The sequence below is a fragment of the Streptopelia decaocto genome, assembly GCF_964273445.1.
Source record: "Streptopelia decaocto genome assembly, chromosome: Z".
Taxonomy (NCBI): Eukaryota; Metazoa; Chordata; class Aves; order Columbiformes; family Columbidae; genus Streptopelia; species Streptopelia decaocto.
This window is the reverse complement of record NC_138657.1, coordinates 7866838-7892687: the sequence shown is the minus strand read 5'-3', so window position 1 is coordinate 7892687 and position 25850 is coordinate 7866838. Positions and strand designations below refer to the sequence as shown.

Below are 25850 nucleotides of genomic sequence, written 5' to 3'. Positions count from 1 at the left end.
CTTCTCCCAAGACTCTCCCTCTCTGTACCCGAACTTGTCTTTCCAAACCCTCTTTTGCCGAAACAGCAGCCTGGGAATTCAGGTAACAGCACATAGATGCACAAGCCCATACGGACAAGTTGTGGTACTCCTAAAATTACTCAACCTGTTTTTTTGCTGTTTGCCCATTATGGGCCCTTTTTTTCTCCTACTTATCTATTGCATATGTGTTACTCTTCTCCATCCAGCAACAGGAATAATGGAGTTCGGCTCTTGAATGAGTCTTAACAGTGGCTGAAACAATTAGTACACAGTTGCAGTTGTGTTACAATCCATAAATTTAATTGTATTTTTGTCTCATTTAAAAAAAAATCCCACAAAAGAACCTTTAGGATATAATGAAAATATAGTACTTTGTAATGATTTAGACATTGCTTCCCTTCTCAGTGCTCAACGCAAGAGTTCTTCTTGATAGTCAGCACCCTGTCTCGTCTGGACTTGGAAATTCAGTCTCTTGTTCCAGTCATACATTCTGATGTGAAAAGTCCTCTGTTACAAAACACACTGTTGGAAATCCCAGAACTTCTCTCCCCAGTAAAACATTATTTAAAGATCCTTAATGAAGAAGCAGCCAAGTAAGTAGAGAAAACAGATTAATCTTCCGTGCCTTTTATGCTTTTTGACTAAATGTATTCAGTTATGTGACTTATGCATATTGTTTTAATACACCTTAATTTTTTTTGTTTATACTTACGTATGTATGTGTTGCTTACACTTAAAGCAGAGGTTGTTTTCTACAGCTTATATGCTTTTTAAAAAACTAAACAAGGCTTGCAACTATTTTGCCTGGTGAATGTCTGCCTCAGGCTGCATTTTTTTTTTTTTTTTTAAGTTTTTCAGCTGTTTTGAGGAATGAATTTAGAGTGAAATATCTTTTGCTTAGGTTAATTTGTTTAACAAACTTTTAATTATTTTTTTAAATAGCGAAGCTCTTCCTTTTGAAGAGAGGCATGACTTTTTAGCAGAGTGGCTGCTCTGCTGTCATGAATGTGCCTTGTACTATTTTTTGTGAAAATTCATCAAAGCTTTGAATGTCCCACACCCTTTTTTTTAATAGTGTCTTTACATGCTAATGACAGAGAATATGAAGTTTGATAGTGCTGAAGATTCCCTGTAGCCTGTGTGATTTGTACCCCCAAGAGCATTTCTGGGGTTAGTGCCCTGTTCATGGACTCCCTGTAGAAAGTGACTAAATGAGCAGCTGCCTCAGGCTCTGGGTGATCAGGCTTTTCCCTGCAGTAGCCTCCCTGCAGTCTTGGAGAGGTGAGCGGAAAGTATGGACGCCGTCTACCCTTTTTTGTCTTAATTCTGCCCTTCGTTGACCCAAGCGAAAAAAATGGTAGACAAAAGAAGATGATGCTAAAGTGGAATGAATATGCATTATAAGGGAAAGTGTCTTTAAATAATTTGTTGTGTACACTTTCTGCTGAAGAACTGCTGCCTCCATTGTTACCCCTACGTCCTAGTTTTAACCACAGGAAGACACCAGGAGGCTTAAGATGCAGAACAGTAAAGCAAGGGCATGAGTTCGGTGAGGGAGGGATGTGTAAAAACCTCTCAGGAGACAGGATTTAGGAGGAATACCTTGTCGCCAGTAAAAGTCACTGTCTTTCAGAAAAAAAAAAAAGGGCAGTATAAAATCTTCTGAAAAAGGTTTGCTCATGGTGCTAGGAACAGAGGCAGTCTATCTGGCTTGCACAGCCAGCCTTTCCGAGCAGTTGACCTCAGAGGGTTTTGGACTCCTTTCAGTGTAGTTCTTGTTTACACAATGCATTGAGAAGACATTCTGGACACAAAATGAGTATCAGTATAGGTTGGGAAATTACATATTAGAGAGCAGTGTAGGGGAAAGGGACCTGGGGGTCCTGGTGGACAGCAGGATGGCCATGAGCCAGCACTGTGCCCTTGTGGCCAGGAAGGCCAATGGCATCCTGGGTGTATTACAAGGGGGGTGGTTAGTAGGTCGAGAGAGGTTCTCCTGCCCCTCTACTCCGCCCTGGTGAGACCACACCTGGAATATTGTGTCCAGTTCTGGGCCCTCAGTTCCAGCAGGACAGGGAACTGCTGGAGAGAGTCCAGCGTAGGGCAACAAAGATGATGGAGTGGAGCATCTCCCGTGTGAGGAAAGGCTGAGGGAGCTGGGGCTCTTTGGTTTGGAAGAGACTGAGGGGTGACCTTATTAATGTTTATAAATATATAAAGGGTGAGTGCCATGAGGATGGAGCCAGGCTCTTCTCGGTGGCAAACAGTGATAAGACAAGGGGTAAAGGGATCAAGCTGGAACACAAGAGGTTCCACTTAAATTTGAGAAAAAACTTCTTCATGGTAAGGGTGCCAGAACACTGGAACAGGCTGCCCAGGGAGGTTGTGGAGTCTCCTCTGGAGACATTCAAAACCCACCTGGACATGTTCCTGTGCGACCTCACCTGGGCGTTCCTGCTCCAGCAGTGGGATTGGACTAGATGATCTTTTGAGGTCCCTTCCAATCCCAAACATACTGTGATACTGTGATCCAGCTTTATAGCCAGGTCATCCCAAACTTCCCTGCTACAAGAAAGTTTCGTTTAACTTTGAACATTTCTTCATGTGTAATATTATGAGATATAATAATAAAATTGACTGTGATATACCTAGAGATTCTTTGACGAAAGATGCCATACATAGTTTAATGTGTAGTTATGTTGGGGTAGCATAGACTTGATCTTTTATTTTCAAAACAGACTAAAAATAAACATCCAATTTATTTAGAAAATATTTTTTATTTTTCTCCGAGATGTAAAATTAAAGAAATTTAAAAAATAAAGCCAAGAACTTATTTATTTGCTTCTGAATTAGAGACAGATGCAAGGTGTATAAATTTAGAAACTGTGAAGGGTAGAATATTTGCTATGCCCATTGGACAGGATTATGAGATTTCTGCTGATGCATGGTATCCAATTATAGTTGTGGCAGGTTATGACAAAACAGGCTGTATCTTGATTGTACCCAATTTACTGTAGGTAAGTTTAAAATATGGACTTTTTCTGTCACTGTTGATGGCTAGAACAGTATACAAAAATAAGATACAATAGTATAATTGGACGATATCATAATTAATCTGCAGAATGCATATATTTAATTTGCATTTATTCAAGATGACTAAACATATCTTTTGCCCTTTATATATCTCAAACTTGTATGGCAATATTATTTGTACTCAATCTTTCATCAAAATCACAATGACTGCTATACCTACTTGTACACACACATTTGCACAAACATGTATATCATGCGTTACTTTTATTATGTGGTGTGGATAAAATCCTGTAGAGTTGTTCAGAAGATTCAAGATTTTTGGGGTTTTTTGGGGTTTTTTAAACTGTCAACTTTTAAATTTTTGATAGGCATCACATAGCAGTGACAGTCCTCACTGTCAGCTGCTGGCTAGTAGTGATCTTTTTTCCTAGCATTCCCATGGAAACAGGTCTAATTAGCACAAAATCATTTCTAAAAATTAGTATTGTATTTTAAAATGGCATCTTTACTGTCACTTATATAATAACAACATCCATGCAGTGTAGAATCAAAGCACAGCTTTGTGTTACCTGTCTGTTCACTGTCTCCAGTTGTAGTTTCATTCTCAGGCAAACGAGTATTGGAGTAGGTAGAATATTAGAATTCTTATTACTTCCAGGTTTTATTACTTTCAGTTTGCTAATTACTTGCTCTCCAAATATTAGATTTCAGGACAATTATGTAATTAACTGGTACAGTTTTTTATTTGCTCTGAAACACAAATGTATATTCCAATTAACTTAGGGCTGATTGCAATACTTTTTATTGTTTGCCTGATACTTATTAGGATAAGTTAAATTTTTGTTATTTTTGATGACAACCATATTTTTAATAGCTTGCTCAGCTTCCCAATTTTAAACATTTGAATGGCATTGTCTGTTTCAAGTTTCAGCCTGAGCTGAGATAGTGCAGCCAAAACAACTTTGTCATTTTCTGATGTTGAGACTAGAAAAGAGCATTGTTTTGCATGTATTGAAAAATGCTATGGTTAATCTTTTCTTGAGAAATTAAGGAAACAACTCTGAGAAACTCCTGGTGTCATTCTGCTTTGATGAAGGCCTTATTGGAGTGATTTTTGTTTGTGATCCTTATGAAAGTCTGCCCAAAGTTGCCCAAATTCTAAATATGTCAAAAATATTTGTTCATGTTATGCAGAAATTACGTAGAGCTTCACATTTAATAACGATAAAGATATTGTTGCATTTAGGATGCTCCAGATTAGCGCACTAGTTGCATTCCAGAATTAGGGATTGAGACAGAAGAGAATGAGCTTTCTTGTGCTTCCTTGTCTTGCTCTTCTCGACCGAGGGGGAACAAATAAAAAGCTGCAGAATGCACATTCAGAGATGACAAAAAAAAAAAGTCAGCAGGGTTTGGTACAGAAGAACGAGCATCATGTGTCAGAGTAGAAAGGAACAGGAATATATTGGTTTTAAATACATTGGAGGGGTGGGGGTAGCGTATCTTGGTGTAGCTTCTTAAAGCTTGTATACAAAATGCAGCTTTTGGTAAATGTGCTGTACTGTGATCAAGTGACAGAAGAGCTATATTTACAAGGGAATAAAGCTAATGTTAAAATAAATGAGAAAAACAAAAATAAGAGTGCAGCCAGTAGAATCAGGGAACATATCTTTGGTTTTACCATTATTATATCTTATGCCTCTTATGGACAGGACTGGAGATAAAACCCAGTTGTTCAAGGACCTTACAGACTTCCCTGTCATCAGAAAGAAAAAGGAGGAGATCCAGGATGTGCTTTCTAAAATCCAATTGCATCTGCGAGACATTCGTAAACAGATTAAGAATCCTTCTGCAGAGTATGTTACAGTTTCTGGTCAAGAGGTAATATGGTATCTACTATGTATGACTGTACCTTTGCTTGTCTAGATAACAGCTTGAAAGTTACGCTTAACTAGAACTCTCTTCATTTAGTGTGATACTATATTGTGCAATTTTAAAGAACAGTTTTGTGACAGTGTCACTTTTTTATTTGTTAAGTCAATTGCTTTAGTGATGTAAGTAATAAAAACACATTAGTGCAGTTAAATTTTGTTCAGTAATGCTTTGCTTTTCTGTATATGTAGAAACACTTTCATTCTTCCAAGGTTAATGATGTGGCTATTAAGTGCTGAAATATCCTCAGAGATCCAGGAAGCACAGCATTAGGATAATTTGAAGAATGGCAAAATGATTTGTATGTACTGATTAAGACTGTAATTTGAAAGATGGGAGAGAAGAGGAGGAGCAGTATTAAAGAATGATAAATGTTATTTTATTTTAATTCTTTGAAATGGTGGTTGTGGACTGGAGCTTTAGTTTGCTAGATGCTGTGCAAGTGTGGGCAGACCATACTCACATGAGCTGAGAAGTTTAGTGAAGAAAAGCAAGAAAAAGAGACCACAGATTCTGCCAAATTTCTGGCAAAACTGAAAAGAGCAAGGAATAGCATTGTACAGCATTGTCCTTTGGGAACTGAGAGTAGGAAGGCTGGTGAAAACTCCCCAGAAAACTGCGAAAATAGTTAGGAAACCGAATGAGAGTTGGGTGTAAAAGAGATGAATCAGGAGGGAAGGAGCTGGAAGCAGCCGACTGTCGCATTTAGGACCTTGGAAGATGAGAAAGACCCAAGAGACACAGCAGGGAACAGACACGCAATGCTGAAAGTGCGAGGGGATGTGAGAAGGGATGAATTAGAGCGAGCAGCGTTTGATAAAGACCTTGGGTGGGTATTTCTTTTCGTGGTGAGCTTGAGAAAAGGAAACAAGTGGCTGAAGAGCTGGGTGGGCTGTCAGCATGGATGCCGAAGTCCAAGAGGAAATGTAGATGTATTGTGCAAGGAAGGGAAGAGCCAGGACTTGAAAGGTTTCTCTCAGAGAGGCTGGTTTAAGAGGTGGATGATGACATGTGTGGGAAGGAGAGAAGAGTTGATCAAAGAGAGGAGGGCATCTGAGAAAGTATTCAGAAGTGAACTGTACAGGAGAGTTTCAGAAACCACTAGTCATTACACACACTTCTAAGAGACAAGGCCTTTGTAGCTGAGGATGGCTCAGAAACCGTTGCAGACAGAGATCTTTCTTGGTGAATTCATGAAAGGAGCTGCAGAGGTCATGGATGTCAGTTATTTAATTGTATCTGGTATGAGTGCTTCAGAGACATCAAAAGAGTCAGTAGAGTTAGAGAAGATGGTCAGTGAGGAAAGGAAAGTCACTACAGGAACGGAAGTAATGGAAAGGGAATTGTATGGGAGGAACAGAGCATAGGCATAATAAGAGTTTCTTTGCGTTGACCTCTTTCTTTCTCAGATCTGTATGGCATACTCTTCTTATGTCATTGCAGCACTCTGGTAGATGTAGTATTCAAACACTTCGCAACAGACCTGGACAGAAGCAGGTTTATGGTTTCCTAGTTCTGGAGAGAGAGAAGCTGACAGGAAGCTTTTTCTGTGTATCACCCCACTCTAAACATCTGTTCAGGGAACAGACCTTCTTGAAGAGGGAAAAGAAAAATCGGACTATTTGCCCCTCATGTGTGCCCCCAAACCCATGATCATGAACACATGGTTAGATTTTCAGTCAGCCTACAGTTTATTAACTTATATTGGTTAAGTTTCTGTTGGAGTTCTGATGCAGATCCAGCTGACACATACCTTTTCCAAAATATGAGGCTACACCCCTGTCTATCTTCGCTGTTGTTTCAAGATCTCCAGTGTAATTTGTAGTGTGCACTGAACAGGACAGAATTTTGGGCAGGATTTAGAGAGAAATTACTACATTTGGCTACATATTTCCTGCACGGTGTAAGCAGTGCTTTGGGCCCTGTTTATTTAATACAGCAATTATTTATCTAATACCACAAGTATTTATCTAATAGGGCTAAGAATTAAAGGATGAAAAAGCAAACACATTTTTTGTTTTGAAGAAGATTGCAACCACATAGTTTCTCACTAACCACACAAACCAGGCAGTTGAATTGGCTGTGTTAATTCAGACTGTTTTGCATTTGGTTAATCATCCAGGTTAGACACAAATGAGATATTATTTTCTGTCTTACTTTTGTAAACACAGCATATTTAATTGTTTTGAGGTAAAATTCAGAAAAAAAAATGTAACACCAGCGCATCAGCAACACCATTAGTGGCAGCAGTAGTTTCATTTTCAGATCTTTGCAGCTCTCTGCTTCTACCCATTTTTAGTCTTTTTGTCTTGTATGTGTTATGCAATTTCAGGGTTTTTACAGTACCAAATATTTTCAAGGTGTCTTAGGTAAATTAAGAACTAGTGCACTATGTCCTTGCTGGAGTCTTGTGCTCATGTTAGGATTATTCTTCTTGTTTGTACTTGAAGGCAGTTGCCTGCTCTTCTGGTGAGGTGTGGAAGGTTTCATCTAAATCATACTAACTGTAATGGAAAAGCTTTGTCAGATGAGAGTCTTGTGGTTTTCTGCAAACGTGATCAGATTCTGGGTTAATCTAATCTCTGCTAGAAATTAATTTTCCAGCTGAATTCTTCTATTTGAGAATGCCTCAATTCTTTGACATCCAGGACCTCAGGCTGGTGTTGCAAAGATAACCAACATGAATAATATGAAATACTGTAATGAACACATTGTGTACATTTCACTGCACTGAAACCTCTTGCCGTTGCTGCTGTTTCACCCATTCCCTTCTGACCTCAAGTTGATGCAAACTTAAAGCAAGGTACTGTAGATATAGTGCTGTCATAACCCTCACTTCTCAGACTGTCCACTCAGTCTCTTCAGGCTGAATGTAGTTTTCCTCTGATGAATGCAGATTTCATTATATATGATGGTTATGGTTATGTAGTCTTCCTAACTTCCCATGATGTGTAATATTCCACTTTTTGTTTATTTTAGTTTATGGTAGAAGTCAAGAATTCCCATAAATCATCTGTGCCATCTGACTGGGTTATGGTTAGTAGGTATGTAAAATGTCTTTGAAGTTTGTTCTCTTCCAATATAGGAGAAAAAAACAGTGGTATTTTGGTATTACAATTAGTTACGTACACATTCTCATTGCTCCATGAGTTTGGTTTTGGTTTGGTTTGGTTTTTTTTAAAGTGAAAACCAGCCAACCAAAACCGTATTAATTTACTGCCATAATAAGTTTTATTTAAAAGCAAACAAAACCAAACTGAAAAACTGGTGTTCTTAAAACATCTGTTTATACATGGTAGATCCTTACTGCACTGTATTACATGCTTAATCTTGCAAAGTACGTGTATTGGTGTCAAAACTGTCCCCTTGATTCAGTTGTGCTTGTAGTTTGTAGATATAAATATTTCATAAAACGTTGATTGTTCTTATTTTATTCAGAAAGGTAAAGGTAGCTGTGCAAATATCTGTGTATCTCAAAAATTTAGTATATTTTAAATGTCATTTTACTTATTTGTACAGACAACCTTTGCTTGTTTTGGTACTTAGTGTTATTGTAAACATGGTTTTAGGTAGTTTTGGATACTTTTTCCAGTAGGTGAAACAGATATGGACTGAATTATGTACTTGCTTTTTTCAGTCATTTGTTTCATTATTTAAACAGGTTAGGTACAGCAGTGTTATAATGTGTGAGCACAGACATTTACCACCAGAAATCGGCATAACCAGTGTGAACTCCAAAGTGATGTTCTATTTACTTATGCAAGAATTCAGCATTAAAAGTTCACAGATTAGACAGAATTAAGATGATGAACAAATTATAGCTAACCTGGATTTTGTAAAAGAATGCCTGGGAATGCCAAAGTGAACCTTAATGAAAATACATAAATACACAGCAAGTGCCCCAAATGGAAACTAGTATCCATGCAAGACAGTCTGTATTTACTAAGTTTATTTCAGACTTATAGCGGAGTTTTCCTCTTTTAAGCAAAATTTTTTCTTGGGAGTTCATTGCAGTCAGTCACAGAAAAGTCATCCACCTGTGAAGCATATTGCTGAAGAGAATTTTGTGAAATATATAAACTTTAGTGATGTATGCTATATTGTGAAAGACATTTTAAAAGCCTTCTAAATGGGCAGTGGTGCAATAACTGTCACTTTATTCACAACAAAGATCATTGACATCAATAGCATGTGGTACCACAATGAAAGAGAAAGGACTTAAAATCACAGAGTCATAGAATGTCCTGAGTTGGAAGGGACCCACAAGGATCATTGAGTCCAACTCCTGCCCCTGCACAGGACAACCCCACAGTTCACACCATGTGTCTGAGGGTGTTGTCTGGTCTCTTCTTGAACACCGTCAGGCTTGGGGCCGTGACACCTCCCTGGGGAGCCTGTTCCAGTGTCCAGCACCTCTGGGTGAAGAACCATTTCCGAATGTCCAACCTGAACCTCCCCTGGCACATCTTCCTGCTATTCCATCAGATTCTATAATTGGTTACCAGAGAAAAGAGATCAGCACCTGGCCCTTGGGTGTGCAATGCTTGGGAGCGTTGATTGGTGAGGAGCTCGACATGAACTGGCAATGTGTGCTTGCAGCCCAGAAAGACAACCATATCCTGGGCTGCATCAAAAGAAGTGAAAACTGCGGGTCAAGGGAGGTGATTCTGCCCCTCTGCTCTGCTCTGATGAGACCCCACCTGGAGTCCTGTGTCCAGCTCTGGGTCCTCAGCACAGGACACACATGGACCTGTTGGAGAGGAGCCAGAGGAACCACAGAAATGATCAGAGGCTGGAACAGCTCTGCTGGGAGGACAGGCTGAGCGAGCTGGGGTGTTCAGCCTGGAGAAGAGAAGTCTCGGGGCAGATCTTACAGCAGCCTTCCAGTACCTAAAGGGACCTACAAGAAAGCTGGAAAGGGATATTTTACCAAGGCCTGTAGTGATAGGGCTAGAGGTGATGGCTTTAAACGGAAAGAGGATAATTTTGATTAGATATAAAGAAGAAATTCTTCACCATGAGGGTGGTGAGGGGCTGGCCCAGGTTGGCCAGAGAGGTGGTGGATGAACCACCCCTGGAGACATCTCAGGCCAGGCTGAACGGGGCTCTGAGCAACCTGAGCTGGGTGAAGATGTCCCTGCCCATGAATGAGCTCTGAAGGTCCCTTCCAACCCAAACTATTCTGTGATTCAGTGATTTTTAACATCCATTTTGAAAGCTTACATAGAGTAAGAAAACTAGTCCAATTTTGCATGTAGATGGTGTAACTGATTGCTTGTAACCTTGATTTCCTATTTGGCTTTTCTCTGTCTTCCAGCACAAAAGCTGTCAGCCGTTTCCACTCTCCTTTTGTTATAGAAAATTACAGACATCTGAATCAGCTCCGGGAGCAGCTAGTCCTTGACTGCAATGCCGAATGGTTAAATTTTTTAGAGTGAGTTTACAAAATAGAGTCAGGTTTTATCATTGTATTTTATTTTATATTATTTTTGTTATAACACAGAAAAATGAAGATGTTTATCTTAAAAGACAAGAAAAAAGTTGATAATGCAATTATGTTGACCACAAGAACTTTCAAGATAATCAATTAAAAGATAGTTCTTCACTTTAAAGCATTTTAAAGCAAGACTTTTGCAGACTGAGTCCTGATACAAGCAGTGATATATCTAGCATTTGAAATTTTACACTATTAAATATATAAAGTGGTTCTCAAAATTTGAAAATTAGGAGCAAAACTGAATCTGTTAGTTTTATTATTGCAGTACGTGAGATGAAACAAAGATTTTATTATACAAGTTAACCAAATTAACTTTTCATATTAATTCATATTAAGAGTGTGGCTTCACAGTTATGTGTGCCATTAACTAAAAAGAACAAACAAACAAACAAAAAGAACAGTTTTTGAGTTAGGAATATCCAGTGTTTGGACAGTCAGTGGGGTGACTGTGATTCTCCATAGCTGTGCATTTTGTCTGCTAACCCTGCGACTGACGGTGAGTCTGTTTGCTAGAAAGTAATGGGAGTGTTATTTTTCCGCCACAACTGCCACGGAAGATGTTTGTTTCAGATCAGGGTTTTGAATTGAGTTATTTGACTATTTAGTCAGCGGATATTTAAAATGGGAGTTTAAAATGTATTTCCCAAACTTCTGAATAACTTTGGTTGTACCGGTGTCTGATTATGAATTATTTTTTTACTTCAGTGAATTACAGAGCCACTGAAATAGTTCCTTATGTCACGCAGTTATAATTGGCTTATTTTCACTTGTGCTTTTTTCATTGCTGCAAAATCCTAATGAGTTCCTTCTGAAGTTGTCTCACTGTACATAACTGATGCCAAGGTTTACCTCCTAATAGGTACTCAGCAATTCTGTAAATTTGGTAGAAACTAGAAAAGCATTCCAATTTGCTCTTCTCTTGATGTGTTCCATTTGCAGTACCAAAAAAATAGTTCTGTTAAATAATTTTTTGCCACTCTATTAGCCACGTAAGTTTGAACAGACCTATTTTAACCTTACTTCACTTAGGTCTTCTGCTTTTTATATACACTTTGCTGTTTTCAATACTATTGTACAGTAGCAGCATACAACAAGGAAAGACCTGCGTATAGGAAAGTGCTCTTCTTCCCCACCCCTCCATTTATTTATTTATTAAATTTTGCTCCCCTTCTGATTTTCTACTCTGTGTTCTATCTTTGAGACTAGGAGAGGAAAAAAATAAATGCTCGAGGGGAAAAAAATAAATTCCGGAAAACTGTGTTCTCCTGGTGGTGCCATTATTGTACTGGGGAAGCCATACCATAAATGGAAAATGAAATCTTGAGTTTTCTGTTTTAGATACCATGTTTTATTGAAATTGTAGACAACTTCTTGTTCAGGCACTTTGAGTTGGTGGGGTTTTTTTACTGTAAATTATGGTTGAAATAAATTGGCAGTTGGGATTTGGTTGCCACTGTGATAAACAGTGGCATTTTTATAGACCTCATTTAGGCAGCAGGAATCAACTGCAGACCTTTTATATGCTATCTAATGAATTTCATTTTGCCTTCTTTTTTGTGCTTAAAAATAATTCACTGTTACAGTGGAGCATGGAGTCCGTCTTGATTGCGTCCTCATATTGTAAGCTAATACACTGCTGGGAAATTTGAATTCAGAGTAATTTGAAGACCACAGGAGCCCTGTGAGAAGTATGCATGGAGTATATTTTGACAGTACATTTGTGTCTGTATTAAATGATTTTTTTTCCCTTTTCTTCCTCCTGTTATTTTCCCCTGTTTTGTTATAGCCATTTTAGTGAACATTATCACCCTGTGTCTAAAGCAGTTGGTCACCTAGCAACTATTGACTGTCTGTTCTCATTGGCCCAGGTGGCTAAACAAGGAGACTACTGCAGGTAATCAATTTCTAATTTTTATTTAGGATTTTATAGAGAATTAAAGTGTTTAAAATAAATTTATATTAATATGTATACTACGATAAAATGCATTACTTAAATTGTTTACAGTAATTTCAACTTAATCTGATTTTGCAAAGCAGCACTTCTGGGTATAATGCAAATCTGTAAATATTGCGGTTCAAATTTGACGTCTGATGTTTGTCTGTCTGTTGTGTGATCTGGGTCTAGTAGGTGATATCTCTCATATGTATAAATATATGTTGGTCTTTGCATGGAATTTTTTTTCTCCTGTATTCCTTTTTTTTTTTTCTCGGCAAGCTCTGAGTTTATAATGTCTTTTTCATACCAGAGATTCTAAGGTGTATGAGACAAGTTTCAAAGATGTAATTTCAGGTAGATGTAATTTCAGGTGAATATTAGTGCCAGTTTCCAGAGCAGTGATGATGCCTCACCTGGGATCATGTGTCATATCTGATGTGCACCTCCCTCTGCCCAAGACCCACATGTGCACAGCGGGCATCACAGCCTGACACTCTGCTGGTGCTGGGGTGTCCTCCCTGCCCTTGTGGTGAGGAGACATCAGCCCTCCAGGCCTGCGTCCCCAGAGGCTGGTCCAGAGCTGGCTGCTCTGTGTGTACACCCTGAAGCTCGGGTATTCCTCCCTGGCACAACCCCATATCTCTTGCACCCAGACAGAGATAGTCTCACTGGGCTTCCTTCTCCCATTCTCCCTCTGTCGCCAGAGGTGCTGGGCACTCACTGAGCTGCAGCTTGCTGAGTGCTCTCCTGGCGTCCAGCACTTAAGTTTGTGAGATTTACTGTAGACATACATCCCTGCAAGGGCTGTTGTTTTCTAGTCCTCAGCCATTCCCTCTGCCAGACAGACCGCATGCTCTCTTTTGCAAAGTACTGTGTGTATCTTTTAAAATCTTGTGATTCCAGGGCTGCGCTGCAAGTGCTCGGACAATTGCTTAGAAATAAAAGTATGAATTAGTTACATTTGAGACCTGTGGAACTGCAGCGTATCATGTATTAAATGTACGTGGATGAAGGGAAGTCAGCTTATGTATGCTTCTGCTTTTATACAGCATTAAAGATAATATTGATCACTTCTGGACTCTTGGGATCTTGTGTGCTTGTATCAAAATCTCTTTGAAAGTAATTGCTCACTTATTTCTGTATACTTAGAAAACAAACTGAAATCTGATTAATTCACTGTGCGGAGTTTAAATAATTCACTGAATTTTAAAGAGTGGCTTAGAGCTTATAAACTGGCAGGACAGAGACTTCTTAGTGAAATTTCAGCTGTGGGCAAAGTGTCAATAATTAATTTTGGAGGGCTACTGAAGGAAAGATGCGACTTTCATATTAACTGTTTGAAGTGTTTCAGAGGAATGTTTTTTGATCGAGGATTGTTTCATATCACCCTACCTGAGGCATGTAAATGAGTGGAGTCAGGAGCACAGATGCTCCATGCAGTTGTTGGAGGGGAATGGGTACCTCTCTCTGCTTCAGGGTGCATCAGGACCCCTCTGCTGGGAGACTCATCCTTTACACAGTCAGTGATATACAACACCAGGGCTCTCCAGCAGCCAAGTGAGATACCTGAAGATGATGATGTAGGTGGCCCAGAGATAATCATCTGATGTTTGAGTATCCACTCTGCAAGTTGTGAATTTGTTTAAGGAATGCTGCTGAAAAGGTAGTGCACGACTAAAGGACATTCAGATCAATTGACTATATTTTTTTCCTCTCTTACTGCTTGACACATCATTGTCTGATTGTGGTAACACGGGGCAGGGAAGACTTTTTGAATTACTGTGACCAGGGCCCTACTTTTGCATGCCCCATTGTATGAATCCAGAACAGGTAGTCAGCAAGGCTCATGACCTCCTGAAACCACATCCTGTCTCATGGTTACGTGGAAGGAGGTTCAAGCAGTTTAAAAAGGGAATTCTTTCCAAAGATGAGGGCAGAATTATAAAATGATAAATGGATCGTTTAGCTGTCGTCTCCCTCTCTTGAATGCGAAGTGGAGAGGTACAGGAGGAAGCACTTCTAGGTACATGCTCCTCCCTTTAAGACCATCACATTACAGCTGCAAACAACTTACCCACCCAGCAAGTGGAGGGTGGCATTTCCTTTCTTTGTCCCCATGGCCTAAAAGTCTATCTGTATTGGTTTCATCTCAGCTATACAACTGCTGGAAATATCTCTTTATGCTAAAAAAGCCACACCATTATAAGTTTGCACCTATTTCCACAGGTCTTTGTGTTCCAAATATGCTATTGATTTTACCTCCGTTTTCCTTTCAAATTGCATCATCATTCTTTAGTCCAAGATAAATCACACTCCTCACATCTGACTTTCATATAAAGTCTACTCAAAGTTAATTTCCAGTCAAACAATTCTGTGGCTTTGTTCCAGTATTCTCTTTTTCTCAGCTGCTGCCACTTTCCTAAGTAACTGCTCTTATATCAAAGTGATTGTACGTCTGGTGTACAAAAATGTTACTGAGACATGAAACCACATTTACTGCTCCACTGAATGCTGTACTTCAGTTTACAATGAAAAAGTAAATCTAGATTGCAGACAATAAAAAGGAATCATAGTCATAATTCACTTGGAACTTGCTTCTTTTGCATTTTTTATTCTGTGAAAAATGCACAGTTCTTGGAGCTTTTCAGACATGGAGATATGTAACGTAGAATTAGACCTATTACTAGACATGTAGACAATTTTGTGTTATAGCTAAGGTGGAAACATTTGAGACAAAACTTCTTTTTACATGGTTCAGAGACTAGAGAAAGAGGAAGTAGTATCAATCTGGTTTGCATATTAATTTCTGAAACGGTATTGTCATTTCACCATTTCAACTTGGATAGTAAGCTATTTCTTAGACAGTTATTGTTTGATGACTTACACGTGTTTGGGAGTTGCTGTCAGATTATGAGAGCTGCTGATGTTTGTAGGAGAGTTACAGCTCTGTCATACTGTAGTCTTTGGTTTGTATCATTTAATGTGTTATCAGTCATAATATACATAGTTGGACAATTGTCTTTACTGCTCACACTCCATTTAGGACTTAACGTGGTAACAGCCTGGACCAATTCACCAGCAAGATCATAAAATGTGTCTGCAAAAGGTGGCACTTTGCAGAAATTGGTGCAGCAGTGAGAAGGAAGCAGATTGTACTCCAGTTCAGGGGTTTTGCTATTGCTTGTTAATTTTTTAGCTCACAACATAAATGACTCAAACACTCCCTAGGTAATGAAAAAATGAAGAAAATATTCTAAAATTTCTTTATTCAATCTGCTAATATTTTTTAATAAATGAATGAAACTGATGAAGTCTTCAGAAATATTTTGTAGCAATAATTAATTTTTGTCATTTGTAATTTTCATGAAAATCTGCATCATAGCTGACTGTCCTGCAGTCTTTAGTTACAGTAGTTCTAGATAGTCAGTTACAATAAGCACTAAAATTAATGTCTCTTCCTTTTTGCAGACCAACTGTGCAAGATAATCGGCAAGAAATAATTATAAAAAATGGGAGGCACCCTGTGATCGATGTACTACTGGAAGAACAGGATCAGTATGTTCCAAATACCACTAACCTTTCAGTAAGTACTGAGTTAGTGCCTGAGCTTCAAAAACATTCAAGGAAAGGAATCTGAAATTAGTTTATCACCCACTAAGTTAAAATAAATTAATTATACACCTGTCTGCTTGGTTGCGTTTCAGAGCGATATTGATAGACATGACCACATCTGTTTTGTCCATTTTCTGATATCTTGCAGCCAGACACTCTCTTTACAACCTCGTTCAGTCTTAATGACATAAAGAAAAGAAACATGGTCTCAAAATTAGGAAATTGAAAGCGTTAAATAGTTGGTTTTGAAAAACAAGTTAATAATGACAGGTTTTTTAACAGTGTCATCAGAAGGTGTCTGCGTTTTGTCATAACTTTATCTCAAATTTGTGGAGTTTTTTAATATACAAAATAGCAACTGCTTAAGTTGCTCTGTAACATGTAACGGGCTCAGTTTTCCAAATTAATCCTAAAATAGATCAGGTTTTTTTTTTTTAGGCATTTCTATACTATGTGTTTTCTGTTCTTTCTGGAAGTAAAATATTATTTTCATATAGTCTTTCTTAATTTGACAAAGGAGACTTGTAGCTCTGAGTCTTCACTACATAGTATCAAGTACACACTGCGTGTGCTGCTTATTAGTTGTAGGAAGTTTTTCATATCCACATATAATAAAGATCCCACCCTGCAAGGTGTAGCTTGCAAGCTGTATGTTACTCGTAAGTATCCCCCTGGCTGCTGTTTTCTGCAGTAAAGAATGATGCTGGGAAATGATAAGACTATTACTTGCTTGGTATTGCTGTTGGTAGGTCAAAAAAGTGGCAGGGCTACTTCTTAGCATTTTCTACGCAATGCTGCCTAAGTTGTATGACCTAAATTACCTAAAGTTGCTATAAATATGCAATTAGCATAGGTAGGAGACAGCGTATCGTATTTCACACATTTGTTTTTGATAAGCATATTTTAGGTTTTTATTTGCTCTTTCCCTGAGAAACTAAAATCTTTTCAATTAAACACTTTTTTGACATTTTTTGGTAAAATATTTACCTTTCTTTATATTTTTAAAATACTACATGTCTGTTCTTAATTAATATAAAAAGTATGCTTGCCACTTAACTCTGAATATGTAACTGCCTTTTTGTGTAGTAAATACAGAAAAGGTATATGTCCATGTGGAGCATTCTGTGATAAACACCATTCAATTTGTATGTATTTCTCAGAAAATATTTTTAAATGCTGTTCTATATTGAACAGTGGTAATGATATTGTGCAGTAGTTCATGTCATATTTTCAAACTTATTTGTCAACAGGTGACAGATGGCATTTACAGAAAATTCAGCATTTCATTCAGTAATCGTCATGCACTTTCCTCTGTTAGTCTCATTTTTATGTTGTCTTTCTACATATTGAATATTACAAAGTTGAGTGATTGTGGTACAGTCACATTTACCTCTACTGTTGGTTTGACTTCTCTCTTTTTTGAGAAAGGTGGGTGGAAACTCAGTTTATTAAAAAGCCTCTAGTGTTAAACTGATGTATTCAAATCAGCAGGAAAATGCATCTCCTGTCATGTTTTCAGTTGAAATGTTGTCAAATATCTAACTTTAGGAAACGCTTTCTTGCAGTGCCCTGAAATGAATATCTTGTTTTTCCATTCCCCCTCTCCTCCCAAAATATTAATGGATTCTTTTAGTACTTTTAACTTCAGCCATAAATACCAACAAGATGTTAGATTATGGTCGCGTGCAGTTGTAAGGGCAGATGGATTTTCTGGTGTGATGCTACAGCAGATGTTCTTTCCGAAAGCTGGCTTTGCAAACCAGCCACCAGACTCACAGCATGGTTGGAGGGACCCTGGAGAGATACCAAACACATGCAAGAAATTTGTGTATTTTAACAGATGAGCTCTCTCTGGTTTTAAGTATCTGTAAATTCTGTTGTGTTAAGCCAAATGGTTATGAATTTTGCTCCCATGTAGTCATATGCATTTTATTACATCCATCATTTATACCTGATAATGGCATTTTCTGGCTTTTTACTTTATTATGACTTGCTTGTGGATGGGCTTTTTTCCACAAACACTAAACAGATATTTATGTGTAATAAATACTGATTGCATCTATCTTCCGTAGATCTGGATTGTGATGTGATAGTCCTATCTTAATATTATTTGCCTCCTTATTAATCAAATGAAAGCCTGATTAAAAAAACAAATCTGTAAAGATTGTGAGGTTTATTCTGTGGAGATTTTTTTGTTGTTGTCACAGTGCCTGATTGGTTCCAAGTTTCCTAAGTACCGTGGCTAATGTTCATTTTGTACATCTGGTCCTTTCTTTGCATGCCTCTCCCATGGGACAATGGAATATACTGACTTTTGCCTAGCTCATCAGTTGCTGGATTTCATTGTATTTACTCAGTGGAAGGGAAAAGCGTAGTTGTCTAAAGTCCTTGCATAACTTAATTTCCTAGTCTTGATTCAGGCTATGAGAAAGCATTATGGATTCATTGATGAGTTTTAATTTTGCATTAGCAATTGTCTTGCAGCAGAGAAACACAGCTTTATTCTGGAGCTGTAGGCATGTTGCAGCACCGTAGGGAGTCTTACAGCTGAGACGGGCTCTTGCATCTGATTTCATTTTCTGTAGTATTTCGGTGTTTAGATACACTGATCAATCAGAGATTGGATGCAGTCTGCTTACAGTATCTGTGTTGCAGTCAAGTATTGCCAAACTCACAGTTTTCTGATTTCTTGTAGCCAGTCTGAATTTGCTTATGTTGTACCAAGGCAAGTTATGAATGGGTGTAAAATCTAGGTCAGATCCTTTTCTGCCAGGTCTTTTCCCCATATAGCAATTGAGAACTCTAACTGGAAAGGAATCCAGAGCACAGGCAAATTAGCACAGCACTGGCTGTGCTCAAAGCTGGTGAGTTTAACTCTTTTTCCAAAGAAAATTGCACAGAAAATTATTGGAGTGATTTCTGGGCTCCTTCATGGACAAAAGGAAGGTTTTCTCTCACTCTGTCCATTTTGCTCAAGCGTAATGAAAGTTCATCGTGATGCTTGCTTCTCACCAGCCTGGAGAGGTCTTAAGAAGATTTATCCATCCGAGTCATCATAATATTTTGAAAAGTGCATGCAATGAACTCCAAGAATGAAGGAAGCTGTTAATGTACAAACAGAATGTTTAATCCTGAGGGCTTTCCTATGTCCCTCTAAGCACATACATACCACCAGAATTTCTTATAAAAGCACCATGTGCAGGACAGTATATCTGATTTATGTTTTATCATTACAGGGAGATGGTGAAAGGGTCATGATAATAACTGGACCCAACATGGGAGGAAAGAGCTCCTATATAAAGCAAGTTGCATTGATCACGGTCATGGCACAGATCGGTTCTTATGTTCCCGCAGAGGAGTCGACAATTGGTGTTGTGGATGGTATTTTTACCAGGTAATCTTTCAAAACTTGCTGTATGTTTATGAAAATGTTATTGTGGCAGGGTGCATGTGTGTGTATAACAAAGTATCATTTCATTTTTCATTTAGAAATTTAGAATTGATATGTGACATTTCCATTTTTAATTTTAAATACATGCACTGGTTGTTAGGTTTTGATTCTGGTTTTCTGGTAGCTGTAGTACTTGTTTTGGAGTCTTTGAATCTTTACAGAATGTTAGGGATTGGAAGGGACCTCAAAAGATCATCCAGTTAAGAATGTTAATGTGTCTGTCTTGATTAAGATCTAGATATCTAACTTCATCTGCCTAAATGGACATCCCAGCCAAATTTATTGTGCTGGCTGATAGCCAGATTATGCTTCCCCTAAAATGAATACTGTCACCTCTGAAAATTGGGTCACACTTTCTGCTGTGCAGCACAGTTGTACATACTCAAAATATTTGAGACTGAGAATTTGGGACTGCTTATATTGTACGCTTATTATCCCTCCTGTACTATCAGTCTTGATGTCTTTGAAAGAATGAATAGTGGCAGTTCATTTCACTCAGCATGCCTCAGTCTCATTTTTAACATAGTGCTGAGTAATTTTAAAAGATTATCAGTACCGTCAAAACTTTTGTATTTTATAATGTAATAGTTATGAGGATTATCCAGCATTTTTTCCCCTTTTTCTTTAATCTGTTTTTTAAACAGCAAAAATTCTATGTTACTGATGTTATTTGAGATGGATAATAATTTAAGGTTATAAGTTTCATAACAATTATGTATCTGTAGTAGAATTATCTCTCCTGAAATTCTAGTTCTGTGTAGCAGAGTGCACTTCAGCATTAACTTTTTAAGAGAATCTGAGATACTGCTTGTCTGGGATTGCTTCATCATATAAAGATGTTGTATTATACCTCACTGTGTCATTACAAAAAGGAATGGAATCGTGCTTTGATGCACTTCAGTGCTAAGCAGTTGAACAAATTAGAAGACATTTTGTATTATCTTTCAAAAATTAAACGGAGCTGATAATTCAAAGTGGTTACCTTTTTCCCTACCTTGTGTTGAAAGTAATTGACTAGTTGATGGGATGGGCATTTCTGGAGGGGACATGGAGATACACAAGATCTGATTTACCTCACAGAAAAAAGAATACAATGTTAATAACAATTTGAAGATTATTTTTGTCTTCCTCTGTGTTTTGTAGGTGAACTTAGAGTACTTGTGCTCACACTGGCTTAATTTCTAACTATATATGCATATTTCTATTACTGTTAGGCTTAGTGTCCCCTTTCCTCTACTTTTATTTGAGTGTCATTGCAACAGGATTATTTCTGCAGAAAAATTAGGAAATGTGACACAGTCCCTGGAAGTGTCATTTTGTGCCCACGGGAAAGCGAACAAATTGGTCTTTGTCCTCTACAGTGTGAAAACCTTGAAATGAACATATCTGAGTTCCACCTGTTCCCCAGTGCGTTTCTCTGATTCCATAGCTTTTCTCTACATTACAGGTATTTTTTCACATCTGTTCTCATAAGTTAGTGTGGTTGAAGGTAAAACTTATGCTTTTAGATTTCAAGCCAAGCACACCTAGAGTGTGTTACGGGCTGTGAGGTTTCAGACCATTTAATCTGGAGCCCAGTCAGATTCTAACAGAGAGGATTGATTTTTTTTTTCCCCTGTCTAAATTAGCTTTGGAAGCTCAGCTGGATATGCTATTGTTCATTTAATGTGAAATGTGTCAAACACCAGGTGAATATACTAAGGAATTCCTTAAATTCTTGTTGTTGCATTGACAATTAATTGGCTCAATATTAATCAAGAAGAAATTGAAAATATATTCTTGAGATAGGAATACTCATGCATTAGTTAGAAGGTTAACAGGAAGCAGAAAAGCTGAGTCTATTGCATTCTTTCAGAAATCCAGAGTGGCCACTTCCACTTGTAAAAGATTATCAGTGAAACTGCTTGTTTTTGCATCTCTTTAAGCTTCTCTCTTCTGTGTAGCATAATTTGAGGGAATTGATTGTGCTGTTGGGACAGATATCACCCATTTGCGATGTGCTTCAAGGTATTAGATCTTGACCCAGTTGTAGCTCTCCTTCCAGTACAAACATTTAGGAGAACACTTGCATCATGATTTTGCCTCAGCCTGTGGCATATGGGACTTTCCTTGCTCTACATGTCCAACTAATGACATATGAGCTCCCAAGCAGGTGAGTTGGCAGTGCTCTTTTCTGTCCTACTGTATTTGATTGTCAGTAGCCACAAGGTGGGCTTTAGTGCCCACTCTGGTCGTTGGCTAACTCCTGCTTTGTTTTCACCTTCTCCAAATCATGAACTTTACCCTCTACATTGAGAAAAGGAGTTACTGACCAGATTTTGCAGCTTAGAGTCACAAGGTGTGCAAAGTCTGTCCAGAAAGTAGGCGCCTCTATATTGATTTGTTTGGTTGTTTTGGGTTGTTCATTTTGTTGTTGTTGTTTTTTTGTTTTGTTTTCCCAGAGATCTGGGAAAGGTCTTAAAGTATGAAAAGTCTGTCAGGCCAGGTTAATGTGTTACATTCAGGGTATTTTTTCGCTCTAGGAAGTTTTCCTTGTAATAGTTCTAAGTGCCTGGTTGGAGAAGAGAAACAGTCAATTCAGCTGCCACATGTTAATATCCCACAGTGTTGCTTTAATGCTCTTGTCTGGCTGAAGATACATTTCTAAAGCCTCCATCTTTGCCAAGAACTCTCCTCTGGTAGGGAATGAGTTTGAAGACATCAGATTTTTTTCTTTACTCACCCCCATTTTGCTTTTTTTGTTTGTTTTCTTCTTCTGTGTTTTGTTTTGGCGGTTGCTCTTGTGTAGTTGGAGTTGTTGTGGTTTTTTTTTTTTAACATGTTTTTTGCTTGTTTGTGGGGCTTTTGTTTGTTTGCTCTTGTTTTTTTTTAATAGGATAACAGCTATGCAAACTTATTTTCTACTCAGCCACCCCAGACCACAAGTGTCTTGCTGGAAAATGGGATTTTTTTCTTGATAGCTTTGGTATATTTTAATCTTTTAAAAACATTCCATGGCAAGATGTCAGCTTCCAAGTTATTTTCATTACTGCCATGGTGTGTTGTTTTCTAGATGCTGCTATTAGCGTAGCACCCTGCTGTGAGCGATGCTTTACAGGCTGACTCTATGAGGAGTTCTGTGCATCAGGAGCACCAACAGTTCTGCTGTTTGCTAATTTTTTTAGTGTCAGTGCTTTATACTGCAGTCTCTTTTTTGTTTGTAGACTGCATCTTCGAAGTGTGAATTTATATAGGTTTAAGAGATTAACATTCATCTAGGATTTGTATCTTGTGTTCTAAGTAGGGTTTCCATGGAAATCGAAGGGTTGCTACTATGGTTATTCCTTTGGATATATTTAGTATTTGTGTATTATAGCTTCTCTAAATTGACTTTAAATACTGCATCATGTTAAGCATTTTTAAAGATGCAAAAGGAATTTTATTGCTTACAGGTACAGTGAAAATAAGAATGATTCATCTTCATTATTGGGTGTATAGACATAATATAGTGCTAAGACTAGTCCAAACATTTCAGAGTAGTGTTGATAATTTCATCCTAGAGAGGGGGAAAGGGAGAGAATCTTCTACTGTATAATGCCCCTAAGCCCAGATTATGTGCTGTTACAAGTCTGTTAATACAAAACTTGCTGCGGGAGGGAGGCGAGAGTAATTGCCTATGATACCCTGCTTGTGTTATTTACTTCTTTAGGAAGTAGCTCTGAGTGCTCCTATGGACTCTCCCAAATAATACCTTATGTCCATTCAGTGTCTGAATGGACACTAGTGACAAGCGATGTCCCTCAGGGGTCCATACTGCAACCAGTACTGTTCAATATCTTCATCAGTGGCATAGACAGTGAGATCAAGTGCACCCTCAGCGGTTTTGCAGATGACCCCAAGCTGAGTGGTGCAGTTGACACGCCTGAGGGACAGGATGCCATCCAGAGAGACCTGGACAAGCTGGGTCCATGTGAACTTCATGAGGTTCCACAAGGCCAAGTGCAAGGTCCTACACCTGCGTCAGGCAACCCCCAGTATTAATCCAGGCTGGAGATGAAGGGATTGAGAGCAGCCCTGCAGAGAAGGACTTGGGGGTACTGGGGGATGAGAGACTGGGCATGACCCGGCAATGTGCACTGGGCCCAGAAGGCCAATCGTATCTTGGGCTGCATCAAAAGGAGAACATGGCCAGCAGGTGGAGGGAGGTGATTCTGCCCCTCTGCTCCGCTCTGGTGAGACCCCACCTGGAGTCCTGTGTCCAGCTCTGGTTCCTCAGCACAGGACACACATGGACCAGCTGGAGAGGGGCCAGAGGAGCCACAGAAATGATGAGAGGCTGGAACAGCTCTGCTGGGAGGACAGGCTCAGAGAGTTGGGGTGTTCAGCCTGGAGAAGGCTCCAGGGAGACCTTACTGCAGCCTTTCAGTACTTAGAAGGGGCTGATAAGAAAGACGGGGACAGACTTTTTAGCAGGGGCTGTTGTGATAGGACAAGGGGTGATGGTTTTTAAACTAAAGAAGGGAGACTCAGGCTGGACATGAGGAAGAAATTTTTTACATTGAGGGTGGTGAAACACTGTCCCAGGTTGGCCAGAGAAGTGGTGGATGAACCATCCCTGGAGAGATCCCAGGCCAGGCTGGACGGGGCCCTGAGCAACCTGAGCTGGTGAAGATGTCCCTGCTCATGGCAGGGGTGGCACTGGATGAGCTTGGAAGGTCCCTTCCAACCTAAACTATTCTATGATTCTACAATTATGTGTAAAAACAACTTTACTATTTCCATTGCTACGCTTTGTTCCTAATCTTGGGAAGGGGTTTGTGAAGTAAGTAAAAAGTTTGGTGCATGGTTAGGTGTCTCCAGTTTCATAACAGTAGACTAAAAAGATGGTAAATCTTTCTCTGTTTTTCTGTATTTTTAATTAAAGCTGTTTCTATATTATATTTTTAAGTGTTTGTATAAATTTCTCACTTGAAATTCAATGTTCATTTTTTTCGTCAATCAGTGTATGTGTATACCATTGTTGTACAAAAAAGTTCCTACTTTTCAGATTGTATGCTGTACCCATTACTTAAGGGATATCTATGTAGAATGGAGGGAGTACGCAATACTCGGAGGATGTTTTTGGTTGATTCTTTTTTCCCAGTAAGGGATTATGTGTTCATGCAACCTTTGCTTAAAGAATTTAACTTAATCAATGCCATTATACTTAATAAAGGAGTTTTGGAAAGGTCAGTGCACAATCTATTTTGATTTCTAATGGGTTTTGTTTCTCTGATGTTTGGAAATTCCTATCCAGGTTTCTCCTTGCAACAAATGGATTCAATTTTTGCTTTAAATTAACCTTCAGTTTGTGTTAGTTCTTCTGGAATGGTTATTCAGACATTTAAATTAATATAATGTTTCTATGTGTGCTTATGTAGAAGGACATAGCAAGTATGGACACACATCTATGGAGTAACAAATGAAAGAAATTCTGTTGACCTAGTCATGCGTTCAGAGGAGATGATGTTTAGCTGCTGAAGAAAGATGACCTTTAAAGAGGTCCCGTTACAATCGATCATTTATATGATTTCTTACAGCTTGAAGCTTCAGCCTTCTTCCTGTAGGTCACCAGTAGCTCTTCATGAAGGTCAGTTTTCAAAATTGAGAGAGAATGTTGTAACAGTTTGAAGGTAAAGTATATTCAAATAAACAAGCTAATTAATAGTTCAAATAACCAAATGCCTTGTATTCAAGATTTTACATATTAATTTATGGAAATCACAAGCTACCATTAGAAAGAATACTGTGAAGAAGACCAACTCCTACCAACTGCAGGTGACAGTAAAGAGACAAGAATTTCCTTCCTAGAGCTCCCTGCGTGTTTTCTTGTGTTGAAATAAGAGCTCTTTCACTTGTTCAGTGATCAGACCTTAGTATGCACAGTCACACTATGGTGATATACATCTTCCAGTGAGGTTTTATACTATCAGCCAAACTGGACATGCTATTAGAGGTGCAGCTTCACTTATCTGAGCTAATATGATGCACTGTGCTTCAACTGCATTTGAAAACTGCCTCTTGTAGGTTGTGCCACGTGCTTAAATGTTAAAGGAATAAATAGAAGCATCAGTAAGATGCATGTAGATTGTCTGCTTGTGCACTTTGTCAAAAGACTTATCTTGCTGTCTACAGATTCTCAGCTTGTCTTTAATCCTCATGATGGCAAAGATGTAGAGTCTAAGTTGTCTGAGAAGGTATATTAAGAAAACAGAGGTGTGGAGAAGGTTGGCAATACGGATTAACAGGTGGTAGTGGTAGCTTGCCTAGGTAAGCAGCAGATTAATTCTTTTGATTTATGTAAGACGTACAGTTGCCTGCACATCAAGGCAATTGTCATGGTATAGTCT

General features: G+C 38.6%; 1 protein-coding gene across 1 annotated transcript in view; it reads left to right on the top strand.

Annotated features, from left to right (window-relative positions):
- MSH3 (mutS homolog 3) overlaps nt 1-25850 on the top strand; it is a 121218-nt gene that overhangs the window by 71784 nt on the left and 23584 nt on the right. The window contains exons 14-20 of the mRNA XM_082075507.1: nt 427-614; nt 4767-4935; nt 7966-8030; nt 10304-10420; nt 12270-12377; nt 15888-16002; nt 19268-19425. Of these exons, the coding sequence (XP_081931633.1) occupies nt 427-614; nt 4767-4935; nt 7966-8030; nt 10304-10420; nt 12270-12377; nt 15888-16002; nt 19268-19425 (920 nt within the window). The remainder of the gene's footprint in view (nt 1-426; nt 615-4766; nt 4936-7965; nt 8031-10303; nt 10421-12269; nt 12378-15887; nt 16003-19267; nt 19426-25850) is intronic.